At 35.8% G+C, this 18,381-nt stretch overlaps 1 protein-coding gene across 1 annotated transcript in view; it reads left to right on the top strand.

Moving 5' to 3' along the window:
• CNTN5 (contactin 5) overlaps positions 1–18,381 on the top strand; it is a 231,939-nt gene that overhangs the window by 166,937 nt on the left and 46,621 nt on the right. Inside the window, exons 12-14 of the mRNA XM_041487128.1 lie at positions 2,974–3,101; positions 4,023–4,198; positions 17,151–17,271. Coding sequence (XP_041343062.1) covers positions 2,974–3,101; positions 4,023–4,198; positions 17,151–17,271 — 425 coding nt within the window. The remainder of the gene's footprint in view (positions 1–2,973; positions 3,102–4,022; positions 4,199–17,150; positions 17,272–18,381) is intronic.

The raw sequence follows: 18,381 nt of genomic DNA, 5'->3' as shown, positions 1-18,381 counted from the left end.
AGACAACACATTTTTTGACATCAAGACATTAATTCTCATCTCCTTTTCTTTATGTTATTAGACAGATGAAAACTCTTTTCTGCAGGGACACTGATTTTGTGCCACTTTTTTTTCAGAAACCTTTTATGGACAACATCCATCCCCTTTAGATGATGACAAGGATTTTTCTTATACTTAAATATGATAATTTCCAAACTCTCACCTTGATCTCTCAACCATCTTTTCTCTATTTGTTAATTTATCATCATCCATCCCTCAGTTTCTAGTCAGTTAATCATTTAGGGTTGCTTCTTTTCCTGAATTATCCTTAATTCTACCCCATCCCCATTTGCCTCTCTTTGCTTCCCTTCTGTTTATGAAGTAACAAAAGCTTTTTGCTATGAAACTTTTTTTGTTAAAATATGTAGACATGCCATGCAGGTGGTCTCTCTGTGACTGAGAGATATTGGCAGGAAAGAAGGAGAAGTCTATGTTCCTGCTGTGTGCAGCAAGTATTGTATGCATAAATAAAGCATTTCAGTTTCCTTTTTTTTTTCACAAAAACAAAAAAAAAAAAAAAAAAAAAAAAAAAAGGAGGACAGATGAGTGCTAGGCAACTTAAAGAAAATATTAATTTCTGAGCCAAATGATTCACCAAGAAATGTGTTTGCAATTCCTTTGATTGAGTGGTTACTCTTTCCCTCATGGATAACAGGATCTTTTAACTACATAGAAATGTAGTTGACAATATCCATAAGATTCATTAGATAATCTTCCATACACATCTAGATTTCTTTTCCTACAAGGTCAGAATTCAAAAATTTTATATCAGGACTTAAACTGTGTATAAGCTTCTATAACTTGCAAACATTAAAGGAATATCCTTTTTTTTTCTCTTCCTGTCAGTATATTGATGAGAACTATCACTGTTCTGCAAAGACTATTGCCATACAAATGATGTCATCAGAGCATTGAAAACTGAGCATGTTGATAGAATTTTTTTTTTTAAATTACACTGAGAGAAAATGAAGGAAGCTTGCGTCCCTGTCAGTTTCTAAAGCAGTGTTTCTTCAAAGGTGTGACACACCGTAACAAAGTTTCAAGCCTTCTTATTTGTTGGAAAAAAATCCAAACCATCAAAACTCTAATACAGTAATTTGCTTAGTATAATAATGTTTTCTGTAAAATTACCTTTACACAAATAATGTGACAAAAATACTGGTGTATATTCTTTTAGAGCAGGAGAGGAGATGCATCCTGAGGTTGTACTGGGAAGCCCCAGAGTTGTCATGTCCTTCCTCTGCCCCATTCACTTTTGAAGCTATTATTTTCTTGTGCTGTCTGCTGACAGCAGTGAGTGGTTTCACATCTGAAATGAACAGAAGCACATTTTTCACTGGAATGAAATTCTGTTTCCTCCACCGTAATGTTTATGAACCTCGGATAATAAACCACCATTTCTCACAGAGTTAGAAAATAGGGGATATTATTCTTTCTCTGGAAGGGAGGAAGGAAGGAAGGAAGGAAGGAAGGAAGGAAGGAAGGAAGGATCTCGTATTAATGATTTAATTTGAGCACATTTTTGAATTTTAAGCCTATGTAAATCACTCCTAGCATAAATCAAAGGTAGCAGCTGTGTAGTTTAACTCATACAGCCTATAAATGTGATTCCGCCCCTCTTTTGCTGCTGAAGAGCCCAACCAGTCCTGTCAAAAATGCCCTACTCCTGATTAAATACTTCTCAAGAGTAAAACACAACATTGCACCCTCCATGATTTCTAATCATAGACTCCACAGAGGATTCCCAGCAGGAGTGTCAGTCTACACTCTATCATCCAGAAAGTCCTCTTTGGACAAGTATATTTAAAAACCCAACCATCCCTGGGGAAGAGCCACCCACCCACCTTTTTTAGATTCTCTAACACACAGAGGTCTTACTTTAGTTTTCAAATACAGGAGAAGGAAGCATCCCATGTCCTACCCCACTTCTGTGGGATACCTGAAAGCATTTGCTGAGGATTATCTCTTTCCAGTGTCTGTGCTCCCAGCCTACATCTCCCAAGACTTTTGAGAGAGCTGTAACCACTATCTAACCTGGGAAAGGATACACAACACCTGCAAGCAGGGATTGGATTAAATACCATCTAAGAGTTGTCATATTGCTTTTAGGCTCCTAGTTCCCTGTCAGAAAAAGAGCCATGATTATTTACTGCTCTTCCAGACTGCAACTCTAAGATAGAATAAATTCAGGGTCTTTGTCATTTTAGAAGAGCAAAAAGAGTGTTGATTTACAGGATGCTTCATGGACTTTATGATTAATATTGTGCAAGCAAAAGCAAAATTTGAAACTCCTAAATGTGAGCAGCTGAACATTTCTCATGAATATGCTTTAATGGGGTGACTTACCAAGAGGTAAGTGGAGCTGCAATTATAGACTCAGGAAAAAAAACAAAAGCCCATCTACAAAAAGCAAAGAGTATTTAAGTCCCTTTTCTACACTGTGCTGCGATGCCATAAATCCCATTTTGACCAGATACAATCAATTTTATAAGGCTTTTTCCTTGTCTTTTGAATTTTGCTTCCATTCTTCTCAGATATGATTTCTAAGTCTTTTTTTTTCTAGATGGAATAGCCTGTGCTTGATATTGAAATGTGATTTGACAATAATATAGCGGTGAAACTTTGAAGACAAATTATGAAGGATTACCTCTTTTACAGTTCTACAAAAGCTTCATTAAAATTTACCCTTAATAAGTGTCAAAGGATACTAATCCACTGATGCTTCCATGAAAATTTTGAATTAAGGAAGGACTAGTAAAATGGATTTATTAAAACTTTTTGAAACAGTAGAAAATTCAGTTATCATCTTCATCATCACTTGCTACAGAGGCAGCAGTCCTTAATCCTATTTATTATCTCTGAAAGATATCATCATGGAATTTGGCTGGTAGGATGGGAGAGATATTTATATATTTATGGACTTATCCTTTCTAGGATAACTATCCTTCCACATGGGAGTCTGCGAATCCTGAATGCTTCCAAGTCTGATGAAGGGCGGTATTTATGCCAAGGTGTAAATGTATTTGGATCTGCAGAAATCATTGCATCAGTGTCTGTTAAAGGTATGAAAAAATGCTTTTATTGTAATGATGATTTATTTTGACTAATATTTAAATATTACTTAGAATCACCAGCCAACCATAAAACAGCATTCTCCAGGCAGAATAAAAAAGCATTTCCAACAAGATAAGGGGACTAAACTCCATCTGGTCAAACATCAAATCAGATTGCAAACTCCAGCTGTTTTATTGTGGATGTGTCATAAGAATTAGTATGTATATTAAATCACTCAAACTATAAATAATTATATAAGTAAAGGAGTCAATATCCCTTCTGACATATTTTATCTTTGGAAACTCACCCCTAACATTTTCTGCGTGAGAAACATTTAAATTAAAGTAATAATTGTATTGATATAAAACTCAGAGAAAGGTAGTACCTTAGAAGATTAATAATAATAATAAAACCACTGAGTAACAATCTATTTCTGAACATTTTTTTCTTTTTCATTTTTCAGCTGAATTAATGGATTTTCTTTGCAGGTGTTCAAGCATTTTGACTTCATTTTTCAAGCTTCTTCCTGTATTTAGTAATCCAGGAAACATTCTTTATTATTTTATGTGACAAAACTGAAATTTTCATGCAATCACAAGATTCCAGGTGCTGCAGCCTTAAAAAAAATAGCTTTTCCTGAAACTAATAAAGTTAATTAATTAATCCATGTCAGATGTCCCAGAGATTGCTGTTTAGGATTCTGCCTTATTGATTCCATGAAACTGTCTGTACCTTCTCATCCCCAGTATCATGTATTATGAATATCCTGGTGTGCATTATGAATATCTTTCAGTATTTGACTGTCTGCAATTCATACCAACAATAAACGTTAGCTCTGAGTAGACTCAGCGTCAGTCAATCCTATTATTTTGGTCTGGCGCTATAAGTTAATTCCCATCTGAATGTTCCTAACACTTCTCTGTTTCCAGAACCCACAAGAATAGAGCTGACTCCCAAGAAGATTGAGTTAACGGTTGGAGAGAGCATCGTCCTCAGCTGCAAAGCCCTTCATGACAGCACAATGGATGTCACCTTCTACTGGACGCTCAATGGGCAGCCCATTGACTTTGAGAAAGAAGGTGGACACTTTGAAAGCATCAAGGCAGTAAGTGACCATGCATTTGTCATCTCTGTGCTGGGAAGTGATAAAAATTTGCATGCTTTTTTATGTTTCCCATTTACCAAATTTTGACCAAACTGAGAGATAACTGATTTCAGTAACACTGGAAAGAAATGTTAGATAGAGGAGGTGCAAACTGCAGATCACTAGAATTACTCCAAGTAGTATTCTTCAAGAAGATATTAAATTTAAACTTATATATCCTATTATTAGGCATGCATCAGATAATCTTTGTGAGAGAACAGAAAGGAGTTTTCATCAAATCCTACTTACATTCTTCTGCTGATTTTAATATAGAAAGGACGCTGCTATAAGCATTGATGTCTCTCAACAGATAACATGGCTGTTGAAATGCCCTCACCTCCCAATGCTTTACTTGCCTAGAAAATATTTTAATATCTGAATAGCAAAGGCTATATTTACTAACTTCCCTGCATGAGGTACCTCCTAACTGTGTAACCATTATTTAAGTCAATATGAATCATAGGACAAAAATATGCATACCAACTTAAAATATTGCTACTAGAGTCAAAAAGAGTTTCATATGATCAAACGGTATGATAAAGAATTACAAACCTGTCTCATGTAAAATGATTTGAACATTTCTTAGTAGAAAGAAGTCTTTTAATGTGAACAAGCTTGGAAATGGAATCTACAGTAATTTAACTGAATCTTCCAACTAATGAAATGTAAATCAAATGTCCATGCTATGTTAAGAGAGAAAAATTAAGTTCATAGAGGTCAGGAAATTTTAAAACTTAATGTATCTCATTTGAGTACAATGTAGCAAAGTTAACTTTGCATTAAAAACCTTGTCAGCTGCAATCAATTTATTCTTCTGCTTGCCTATGTGGAAATCATACTCTTTATGGAAGTCATATCCTCTTGGTGGGGGTTCATGTTTTTAAAATTTGAGTTTACTTCAATAAACCTTTTAATTGAACAACATTAGCTAGGTATATTTTAGTGGGAATATTCTTAGCATAGTTATCTTCATCTGAGGAATATAACACTCAAAACAACACTGTTTATGTAAGAAGGAAAATTTTCACTCCTCTTTAACTTCAAGACCATTCTTTGATTCAAGAAAAAACCCTATGATTACAATTTAACTTCAAGTGATTCCCAAAAAATTGAAATCTAAAACATGCTACATTATTCTTTCCTTGTATTCCAGCATCTCTGTTCAAGGGAAATTTTTAATCACTGGGTAAAATCCACAGGCTAAGAAATTTTCAATTTCATACCTCATGTCAAAATAAAGCTAATTTAATATAATTTTCCATATAAAAAATAGGCTTTTGTAGATATCTCTCAAGAATTCTTCATTAATTTCATTTCTACAAGACAAAACCCTCAAATTGATAGGAATAAGGCTTATTCAAACCAATCAAAGATAACACCCTATTTTCAGACAAATGTTCATGCAAATCTCACTGAAATTACTGATTGCTTTAACTGTCCTGACATGATTAAAATTTGGCCAAAACTTGATATATTTAACCAGCTATTTGAGTTTATGACCTCCTCCTAACTGTGCTGCTAGAGTGTTACTGCTACTTTACAAAGTGAAAATAGTACTACTCACAGAATCACAGAATATGCCGCATTGGAAGGGACACACAAGGATCATCGAGTCCAGCTCCTGGCCCAGCACAGGACACCACAGGAGTCACACTGTGTGCCTGAGAGTGTTGTTCCATCACTTCTTGAACTCTGTCAGGCGCTGACACAACTTCAAGCCAAAGCCTTGGGTCTTGTCACTGGTCACAAATATGAAGAGGTCTGCACCTACCCTTTTGCTTCCCCTAATAAGGAAGTAGATGGCATCAAGGTCTCACCTCAGTCTCCTCCAGGCTGAAATCTCTCATAAAGTAGTGGTTAAAATATCTTGATTTTTGAATTGTCCTGAAATGAAGCTGGATCAGTTGAGAGATGCAAGTCTTGAAAGTGGTAATAAAAACTCTGGTAATACAGGAAGTTTTGTGTGTTTTGACACAATTCCCATACCTACTCATTTGTGGAATGTTGTCAATTGTCTGTCACTATAATTTCTGTTAACTACATGAGAATGAGAAATTAATCAAAAATTTAAAAATTTATTTGTTTACTTCACTAAAATCTAAAGCATGACCAGGTACCAGGGACAAAGGAAGATAAAACTCCTTTTTACCATCATGTAATCTCTTTTATCTTATCCAGTTTCAAAGCTGAGATAACAATGAGTTAAAGCCATAGGTTTATGAATGGAGAAAAGAGGAACTTGAAGTCTGATAGAGTTCTATTGATATCCCTTATATTGCTCTTCTGAATGAAACACTTCAAAATTGCATGAGTTGATCCTGAACAAAATGTTTTTCAATGAAGTGCATTTAAGAAAAATAATATCTTTTGTGTGCATGAAGTCCCAGAATTAGATGTCCATTTTTTGTCCATACACCGATACTTCACCAGATAAAAATATTTTCAGACTTGCCTGCATTTTGCTTATTCGTTTTAAACCCTGACAAATTAAATATTATTTAAATGGCTTTTGCTAATAGTAAAACCTTTGTAAACTTCTCATCACTGGTTGCAGTGCTCATGCTTTCACTGTGGCAGACCCAAGTGTTAAGTACGATGAGTATCTTGATGCTTCACGCAATGTTACAAAAGCTATCACCAAAGCAACATCTATTTGGGTTGTAGATAACTTTTCACTTACTAGAATTTCATGATCCCTAGGAATTACAATTAAAAAGAAAGTCTTCTCTTAGTGATAAATATATTACTACTTTTTGTTTTGAAATTATATCAGTAGCTTTTGTACCAAAAAAAAAGCTGTAATAATTTTTCATATTGAGAAGTAATTTTTGATACAAAATGAAGGTATTTTTGCCATTCTTTACTGAGCTATCAATGATTTAGTACCCATACTAATTTAGGTACTTCAAGGATTTGCCTGGCAAAAAGTTAAGTATGATAAGTATGTCAACTTGTGCATTAAGTGAATATTAAGAAAAATGGACCAGCTGATTTCCATTGGAATGATGACTGCAGATAGAAGTCTAGGAAAAGAAAACATCCCAAGTGATGTATATATGTAACTTCACAGAACATTTCGTAGAAGAACAATAATGTCAAGGGTTATATAAAACCATAATCCTCTGGCATTGGTAAAGTCATGTTTTGTCTAGCAAAAGACTTGATAATGTTTTAGGTTTAGTGAGGGATAATCTGTGTAATAGAAAAAATTTTCCATGAAAGTCCGAATTTCCAAAATTTTTTGTAGCAACACAGTATGCATTGAATTCAGAAAGTATAGACTTTCTTGTTTTTATTAGGATAACTTTGATTTTCTGTCCCTTGTGCCAAATGTAGAAGTCCTAGTCAAAATTCTATTCAAAATGTTTTCTCCTAAAATCTCTACTGACCTTAATTTTCTGATAGACATATCCCTTTTTCATCTAAAAATATCTGATTTATTCAGTAGATTTTCAGCCAACTGTCATAATTCCAACTCTGTGCTTGAAGGCTGATACTGTGTTTATAGCAGCCAAACAAAATAATTTACTGTGGTTATCCACAGACTGGTAAGCAACAGCATTTCTCTTAATGTCCCTCACCTTGACTTTTCAGGCTCAGGAAACTGATTTTGTCTGAATATGTTCTTGGTCTTCTTTCTTAACTGAAACTGCCACCAGGGGAAGCAATAAGTACAACTTGTCATGTTATATTTTACAATGGTTATTTGTTCACATGGAAGTGAATGGAAATCTACTGTTTTACTTGAAAAAGGACAGTAGATACAGATTGCATAATCGAATTCCTGCCTAGTACTGGAGACTTCAATTTGATAACCTAGAACTTTGGACAATGCATAAATTTACACCTTTCCTTGTATTTTCAAGTAATTCCCTAATTTCTTATAGTACATTTATAATATTCGAAAAATTAAGATTAAAATTTCCTAAGCGTTTCTAAATAGGAAGAGCTAAGTTCTATACTATATGAAATCAATTTTAAGAGCAGCCTGTCAATAATAATGTCTTTCCTCTTTAGTGAATATAAACCCAAATAAGGTTAATTAAACAGGGATTTTACATAACATCTCGACTGCCTCCCCACATGAGGAAAACAGCAATAGTTGTCAGAAGCCTTGCAGAAAACAACAAGCTCTATGCACAGTGAATTTGTGTTCAGGATAAAGCTGCCATATCAGCATCGTTGCTACCAACTTGTTTCACTGTCTGTTGCAATCCATTCCTGCTGATGGAAGAGGCTGAACACAGTCATTACTGTCAACTCTAATCTCTAGATATTTCAGCCCTATGCTCATTACCAGGTTTTCCCCACTTGTCATGCTACAGCAGTTACCTATTTGAGCAATCAGGAGAAGTTTAAACAAAAAATAAAAATTAAATCTTGTATTTTGGTAATAAATAGCTATTGTAAATTTGATAGTGTACTAAATAAAATAAGGATTTCTAGACTTTAAGTTCTATGACTGGTAACTACAAACCAAAATCCAAACACAGAAAAGTAATTACCACAGTGTAATACTGCATTTTACTATGTGTTTCTTCTAGGATATAAACATTAATAGTGAATGGATTGAATTTGTTTGATGCTGTGTTAGAAAGAGACACTCCAAACTTTTCCTAGAATCAAAAAAAGGTCTGTAAATTGTTGCATGCAACAATTTGCTTGTGGCTTTGGCTGTTAATAGAGAGTAAGGGACAGAGATGATCAGCAACATCTGATCTCGTTTAGCCTGGAGAAAAGGAAGCTGAGGAGAATCTTACTGCCCTCTTCAGCTACTTCAAAAGAGGATCTAGTGAGGTAGGGATCAGTTCTCCAGTCCCAGGAGAGGAAATGACCAGGTTGCACCAGAGGAGATTTAGATTAGAGGTTAGAAAATATTTCTTCACTGCAATTGGTCAGGCATTGGAACAGGCTGCCCAAGAAACTGGAGAAATCACTAATCCTGGAAATGTTCAAAAGGCGTGTGGATGTGGCACTTGGGGATATGGTTTAAGGGTGAACATGACAGTGCTGAGTTAACAGTGGGACTCAATGATTTCAGAGGTCGTTTCCAACCTTAATAATTCTCTGAACTCTTCTATTTAATTTTATTTTAGACAAGGGAGATAACAAATTTTGGAAAATGTGAGTCTCTTAACATTCCTGACCAATTTCTATTAAAAAATGATTGTACAAAGTCATGAAATACAGTCAAATAATTTTTACTGATTTGTTCCATTGTGGTATTTTGTACCTTTCCTTGTTTACAAGAAGCATTTTAAAGCAAAAAAACCTTGGGATAAATAAAAGGCATTTCATGGCAGTCCATTCTTCCCTCTGTTTACTTGGAGCTGATGGATCATTTAACTGCTTGGCACAGTGTTAATCTGGGCTATAACAGCAGAGTTGATTGTTTGAAAACTGATCAATATCAGCTCCTAAAGAAGCCTCCATTTATAGCTCTGCTGGCTATTTTACACTTGCAGCTCTGCAGCCTTTCTCCCCAGCTGCTGTGGCAGTGCTTTCCAAAACCTTCCTGGCAGTACTTCTCCATTTCAGTTCTTACACTGAACCCAATCTTTTGGTTTTATTCTTGAGGCCTTGCACCTGCAATCAATTGTGTTGTTGCAGAAAAGCGTCATGGGAAGAAGGTTTCACTGTCCTGAAACTCACCTCCACTTCTTGCCCCCTTTCTTTTTCTCTTGTTTGGTAAACCAAGACACAGCATGCAGCACAGTAGAAAATGTTCACATAAATACTTCATAAATGCTATCCAACAATGTACATACTAAGAATCTTGACAATCAATCATTGTGTAACAACTGCTCTTAATTAACACATTCCAATGAATATTAACAAGTAGGAAGTGTAAGTAGGTCCCAAAGAAATTATATAACACTAGGGGTAAAAAAAAAAACAAAACAGCAAAACATCATCATTATTTTCATTGTCACCTACTGCACTGGAGGGAGCCTCTAGAGGTCTTTTCTTCCTTTTTTCTCAGGGTAATAAAATTGCAAATACAGAACATGAATTTAGCATCAGAAGTGTAGCTGGTGTCTCTGTCCTGAAGCTTGCCATTTCATATCCCATTTCTTTTCTCATTCCTTCCCATTCTCACTGCTTTTTCCATGTTTTTGTTAATCCCTTGATTTCACAAAACTACCCCAGTACATGACAGACCACCTGACAGCTGATATTCTTTTAACTTCAACTCTTTTTCTACCTTTATTCAATAAAATTAATCAAACTCATTTGCAGCAATTCAAGATGCACTTGAGATGCATTTGAAGCATTTCAAGTTTATTCAAGTTCTCTCTATCCCCTCTCAACACTCCATCACTCTCTGGCATCCACTCAAAGCCACCAGTACTCACCAAAACAGCTCTTTTCATAATTCTTGCCATGTCTATGCAAACTGTTCATAAATACTGCCACTCAAAAAGTCTGCACTCCCCCCGCATGATTCTCAAGGATTCACAAACCTAAAGACTCCTTTTAACTTCTTATAGACAGGCAAAATGCAAAAGTTATGTTTTATCAGGTATGCCTGAGTCAATCTGCATCAGCCTGGATGCTGATATATTGCCATTATTATCCTTCCTCATACCACTGATCACAATAAAACTGATAACAATTATTTCATCTTCTTTGTTCCAAATGTGTGCTTATATGATTAAAAGGCAGAGCTCAGAATATAATTTTCCATTACCAATATATCAACCAATAAATCTGCTTCTTCTCAGATTAAATATTTGCAATTTGTAATCATCACAAGCAGTAGACAGATGTAGTTGATATTTCCAAACCTGAGAATTTACATGAAATGGTACTTAAACAGAATATGGACAGAATTTGGCTTGAAGCCAATGATTCATCATAATGTACATATAAATTGTCACCATTATTTAAAAGAACTTTATTGTATTGCTGGTCCTCACTTGCTGTTGATGGTGCAAAGATAACACTGCCATAAGGTTATTCTGTGTAATCATTGGTTTGCTTCAGATAAACTCACAAAAAAAAATTTTACTGCCATGCAAATATAGCAAAAATCAACTGTGAAATAATTTTTCAATTTAATCAAACTGAATTTCATAAACAAAGTCTATTTTGCTAAATGAAGTAATAATGTATGAGTCAGGAATTCACCTAACCTGTGTGTTACGTGTAAAAACACCAATTTATTTTAAATGATCATTTAAATTGAAAAAGCTATCATTAACATCCCAGGTCATTCTTGTTTAGGATCAAATCTCAGTCCTTTTTACTCAACACAGTATTGTTTTATTGCTCCCAATTTAAACAGAATAGAATCTTTTTAGGCTTTTAGTACCTCCCAAGCACTTTCTTCTGTATAAAAAACACTTTGTAGGAAAGCATCCTCATCTCTCACTGTCAAGAGATTTAGATGACAGGCAGCAAACCTTGATAAACCCCTGTAGCCGTAGTAAAGTGGCCCAAACTCCACTTTGGCTTTCATCATAAAAGTTTTCCTGCAAGGGCAATCAGTGTTTGCCCATTCTTTTCTTCCCATTGATTTACGCTTTTGTTGAATCATGATCATTTGTAATATTCTCATTACCCATTTTAGACACATTCTTCCCAGGCAAAGAGACAGTTTTCACAGCATGTTGTCCAGGCTGAGTTCACAGCCTGAATCCTCTGCACAGTTCTAGGCAGTCCTCAAGCCCTTTCAGTGCAGAATTTGAGAGCTGTGGGTCAACACGTCATCTCTACCAGCTACCCAGTACTATGAACTTCTTTGGCTTTTTGTCCCTATTTCCAAGATAAATCAGAGCTACATTCAAAGAACTGCAGTTGGAGTGCAGAAGGGAAGTACGACAATGAATGTGGAAAATGAGAGCATTAGAAACAGATTAAATGAAAGCTGGGGTTGATACAATGACAAAATAATGGTATTTCATATAGATTTTCTACATATGACTCTGTAGTTTAAGCAAATGTCATAAATTATGTAATAATCAACCGAAGTGTAATTCTTTCATGGAAGAGATAGGGAGAAGGGAACAAAAGACTTACTAGATCTTAAGAAAGTGCTCTAGGGTGTAACTGTGAGCTCCATTTCAAATGCAGACAGATTAGAAATTGTGCAAAGTCTTCAGAAATTCATTAGAAATTAGAATTTTGCAAGGTCTTCAGAAGAAAAGGTTGGATACACTGAATGGACCACCTCGGTTCAGAGATAAAAACTCAGCAAATGAATGGACAGATTAACAGAGAGGTTTCCTAGCAACTGGCTCAGGAAAATGAGCTCACTCTCACAGGAAGAATAAGTTTAATTCTCTTCATTTGAGGGAAGAAACATATGTAAAATTTGTTTATTGCAAAGCAACTCATAACTGTTAAGATCTGGTTATTAAAATGAGAGAGATGTCTTTGCCCAAATTAAGGCGCAAATGAGACCATATGTCAAAGTCATTAGTATGGGTTTTTATTTAACAGTAAATGTGAGGGAGAAAGGGAGAGACCAAAAAAGAAATAGGAAAAGAGAGTGGGAGCAGGGAAAGAAAGAGAATGACAGAGAGACAAGGAATATGTCAGTACTGCATGGATTTTTTTGGTTCTCTTCTTCTGGTCTTCTCAGTGGTGAGGGTCCCAGTCTAGTCAAAGTGATTGTCACTGTCTTGAGCCATGAGGGGTGGGAGAAACACAAAATCCACTAGGTTTATATTTACTCTGGTTTGGGTGGACATGACCAAGTACCTCTCCTGGGGCAGGGAATTTTACACTGCTTTATGTAATACTTTGAATCATGGGACACTTCTTCAGTCTGATGGTTTATGGCACATTCTAAGAATAAGACATCATAGCTGCCTCTTATATCAGTAAAACTGAGCCAATTATGGCCCACCAGAAGGGGTGTGTGTGAATGTCCTGCCACTTCCCTGGAAGAGAATTTCCGCAGCTAGCCACTGCTGTAAGGACTTTGGCATGATAAAAAATAGGACCCCAACTTGCAGGATCTGCCTCTTATCAGCCTCTTCCCTTATCCAACACGCAGCTGTAGCTTCTGGTGATGGTGTGCATGCCTTCAATACCTGGGCAGTTAAGTAATTGATTGAGTAATTAACTAGCATCAGTCCAGGCTCCCTAAACAAACTCTTAAGCTTTATGAGATGGAAAGAGAAAAAATAATCCACATGCAAGTTCCTTTCTGTGGGTATTTGAGATGGCTGAGGAAGTATTAATTCCCCAACAGAAAAGTCTCTCAAAATTGTCTCTTTTTCTTTTGTTTTGTTTTGTTTGGATTTTGGGAGATTTTTTTGTTTTTTTTTTTTTTTGTTTTTTTGTTTCTGCAAACCCCCCAAATATTAGGACAATGAGTGCAAAAGACAAATGCAATGATGTCATTACTATTCAGCAAAGAATGCATGTTATATGTTCCTTGAAGCCTTTTTGAATTTGGGGAAGTATTTCCACATCAAAAGCAAATGCTAATGCATAGGTGGCACCAATTTTTGAAAAATCAATAGCTTCAAGCAATACGTACAACTAATGTACAGCTAATTAGATACATTGCAGACATGACTATGACCTCAGACAACATACCACACTGAAGCAGACAGAGCCATAGCTTGACATATCATTCAGCATTGGAGCAGCCCAGATCTAGATGAATGCCATGCTTGGGAGCATAATATGAATGGTACAATTATTTGTAGTCCTGGAGATACACATTAGTCATGATATATAGCATTCTGAGCTCTATTATTATTTGTTTGCTGCTTAATGAAGATCAACAGTGTACAGCAGGTCTGTAGCTGATGCTGAACTTGAAGGTTACTCTTAGCTTTCCTGACAATCAGTAAAAGTTTGTTGTTGAACCTATCAGTTTTGGTTTGATTTCTTTTAAGTTTTAGCTTCAGTAAAATGCAATCTACATTTCACACAGTAGAAGTTTACACTGAGATTGGCTAAGTGGATAGTACGTGATGCAACACCAAGGAATATGGATTTTTCTAATAAAATGCTACTTTGAAATAGCACACTTCTTGCAAAATATTCCCTGTCAAGAAAGAACATAAAATCAGTAAAATGAAAGGCAGCTTTTATAAGCATAAAATAGCATCAAAATTTAGACCTTGACAAAGAAATTTAAATGCCACTAACTTTGGCTTTGAATAAAATTGAGACCACAAAGTTGCTGATACACCAGGCTGTCCTAAGTCATGTTAGCTCAGGTGAGAGAGACCTTCCTACATCATTTGCATTCATATCACCCAGTTTTTTTCTTCCCCCAAGGGGAAGTGAATGTCTCTGCTTTGCTGAAACATAATGTCTTTTTCCACTGACAGAAGTCTAAAAGCACAAGTTTCTGACCTTACATACTTTTCTTAATGGAGTCTGTGCTGCATTCCCACTTAGTAGTTCGTTTGTTTTCAACTGGATTGTAATTGTTCAAGTTTAAGTAGCAACTACAATGACAAGGTGCAGAATTTTTCTTGAGACTTAGAAAGTCAGCACATAAGTTTAACCTCCCTCAGATCTTTTTGTGGCCTAGAGCATCTCATTACAGGATAAACTAATCAACAAATAATTTGTCTTCCAAGACTTGGAATACTCTAAAATTAATGAAGACCACTTTATAAATGCCACAGAACATCACTAATGCAGTAATTTTTTTTTCTACAGTCCCTGGTCAAACATATCTCCTACTTATCTAAATGGAAGTTAAAATTATTTTCTTGATTATGATCAAGAATCCAGTGTCTGAGCATATACCTATCTGTATTAAACACAGTCAGTTTAATGCACTCACACATCCTCAGGAATGCTGGCTGCACATCCTGTTACGTTGCAACAAAAGTGTTTTATAGAGATCTATTACACTGCACTGCTCTCCACTTACAGCAATGATTCTTTCAATTCATGCTTGTCTGCCCAGTTACACAGGTGTGCAGATGAAATACATATAATTTTCCTGATAAGAATATTAGGATTTACACATTCATGAACCCTCTGGAAGTTAAGAGTGACAGCCAAGATTTTTAACAGCTCCTGAACAATGAAACCAGACACTTGCTGTCCATTACACTATTCCTCACACTTAACAATAAAACACACATTAGATGTAAATTACCCTCAGGAGAGGACAAATGAGGACGGATTCTGGTCTTATACTTTTAGTAACTAAAGCTTTGTACCAAGATCACTAGTGATTTTGAGCAACCTGTTTCAATAGCTAATAAATGCTACTGTTATACAACTTAAAAAAATTTATCTCCTGATTTTGACTCCTGATAGGAGTGTGTGCTCCTCTTTTGCATTTCGAGCTATGGAGTACTGAGATATCCATTTCCCCTGCTGCGATTTCTTATATGCCAGAGCAAGAATATAAGAATTGCATTATGGCCTGACTGGTCTGACTATCTTCCCTTCAGCAATATCATTACCTAGGCCACTTCAGAAGGCAAAACACTCCCATGGTAATCACGCCCTTAGATCTACAGAGTTATTAAGCTATAGATCATGCCCATATTCATCTTGCCCTCAGAGGCAGCCTTGATGTCTCCACCTCTCTTTTCCTTCTTTGCATTTGAATATCCTTTGGTAAAGATTTTTCATTGATGCTACATGGAATATTACAACAAGTTAGTTCAAAAAATGCAAACGAAGAGAAGATTGACTGAAGAAGTGTGCCAAGATGTGCTGCAAAGGAACTCTTCTGCCTAAAAAGAAAAAAAAAACTAAATTATGGAAGATTTAATCTTGAAATGAATCCTATTTCATCTTGTCATTAATGACCTTGGCATAAAAGAAAGAAGTATGCAAATGATGATTGTATGGTACAAAATTGGACATCTTATCAATACAGCAGATGATGAAAATAACAGATGGGAACAGACAAGAAATGTAATCCTATGAAGAACAAGGTCATGCACATATGAATGACTGGTTATAAAGAGGGAGCTCATAACTTGCTAATGAAAAGGATAAAGATCTGAGTGTGTCTACATGAGCACAGAATAAGTATAAGCCAAAAAACTAGCAAATATGAATCTAGGTGAATTCAGTGACAGATTTCCAACACAGCTAGAGAAGTATCAATGCTTATACTCCTAGAAAGATTTTATTTTGAATGCAGGGTACAGTTCTATTCACTCAGGATCAAAATTACTCAAATTAGAACCACTGCATGGGATAGAAATATATAGTTCAAGGAAAGACTGTCAGTGGTTGCTTGGTTAGCAAAGTAGACCAAATCTGAGAAAGGAAATGCCTATACTCAATTAATGTTTCTTAAGGTGAACTTTGGGGAATTGTAATGACTGTTGGCTAAAATTCTAAAAAATAAAAATTTGAGCTGGTTCTCTCTTTATATTCTCTGTATATATTTTGCACTTTTCAGTATTAAATACATACATATTTCATCAGGAAGGATGATAATCTGATCGTATTTTCTCATTCATATTTAGCATTAACTTCCTCTCCATTAATAAAAAAATAAATCAATCAATATTATATTTCAAGTAATCTTAATTTTAGCACAGTAGCAAGACATATTCCAAAATTCACTGCATTACAGTAAAGAGGGAGAGGAAGAAAGTTCTTATTTTCTAAGATGACTTTTTTTAATACCACGGATAGCATCCAAAATATTTCTGTTCATCTCCTTAATGAATTTGTTTGTGCTAGTTGGAATAATTTGCTTTGAACATGCAAATATGCACAATGTGCTTCAAGCAAAGTCAAAGTTATTAAAAACCTGAAATGCTCTTCTTTAATCCCTGCTAATAATTGTATAAATGCACTGTTCTGATAATCCTCACAAGAGGGTATTAGGACACATACATTTTGTAAGATGAAACCTGCATTCAAGAGTTGCTCAAACTGTACAGAAAACACCCTTGTGAACTGCCTTGAACACAGATTTACTGAGTTTTAAACTGGCACTTCATCCCTGTTTCAGCAAGCGTCCTCTGCGGATTTAATGATCAGGAACATCCTCCTGATGCACGCTGGGAGATATGGTTGCAAGGTCCAGACCGCAGCGGACACCGTGTCAGACGAGACAGAGCTGCTTGTTAGGGGTGAGTATGCTTGTGGTTCTCCCCTGAAAATACAGTCACCACACACAGCTGTACCAGGGACTTTTAAACAAGTGAGCTTCAGGGACATCTCTGCTAGGCAATGGTCCTCAGATTTTATGTTATTGAAGCCATTTGTGATTAACCTGCTTTCTTTGAAAGGAGTTTCAACATAAGCTGACCTGCAGACACTGCAGAGAGAAACAAAACACAGTGGGTTAATAGGCAGTTTTAAGAGAGGTAACAGCACAAATGGTATACCAGATTAGCTAAAATGCAGACAATTAGCCTTCACAGACCTGTGTAAGGTAGGTATAATGAGTTTTTGTTATTCTATTTGATTCTTTGAATTCCATCTTATGGTCAAGCCATTCTTTCAGCTTTAGCAGTTTAGGAACATTCATTCATTTCCTAAGAGGGGTGCCCATGGGTGCCCATGCAGCCTTTTGTAAAATTATAGATACGAACAATGAAACAGAAGCCCTGAAATATGACAAGAATTTGGCTTTTATCAGGCATGGAATTGTTATCACCAATTGTTTACTGCACCTTTATACCCCAGTCCTGCAACCTATTAAATTGTTTCACCTGTCATTGAACCTTTCTGATTATGCACAGGAACTCAGAGTCCTTTTCCTGAAGGATCCTGGATCATACTGAGGATGCCAGCTCCATTAGGCAGAGTGTTTCTGCATTCTGCACCAGGGGTGTGTGCATACACACACACACACAACACACACACACACACAGACAGACACACAGACACCAGACACGTGTGCTCAGTGCCTGAGAGGATCTGAGGATTTGCAGTTCACTTACTGGCATAAAGACTGGTGGGTCCTGCAATGCCAAGAGAGATGGATCCCTGCTAGGTAGCACAGCTGGGTAGCCTTACTGTGGATGATACATTTTTAAAATAATAAATCAAGGTAGATACTTTATGAACATATGAAAAACTCCAGATTTAAAAAAAATCAAAATTATTTGGGTATTATAATATTTCAAAAATTTACTTTACCACATTCCACAATATCTTTAAACTTGATATGTTCCTATCCACCACTTTTAGGGTAAATATATGTTTTAAATTATAAAAAATGTTTCTGGCTGACT

This window comes from Pyrgilauda ruficollis, unplaced genomic scaffold (assembly GCF_017590135.1).
Source record: "Pyrgilauda ruficollis isolate IOZ18807 unplaced genomic scaffold, ASM1759013v1 scaffold8, whole genome shotgun sequence".
NCBI lineage: Eukaryota > Metazoa > Chordata > Aves > Passeriformes > Passeridae > Pyrgilauda > Pyrgilauda ruficollis.
The sequence above is the reverse complement of the archived record's forward strand: the minus strand, read 5'-3'. Positions and strand labels throughout refer to the sequence as shown.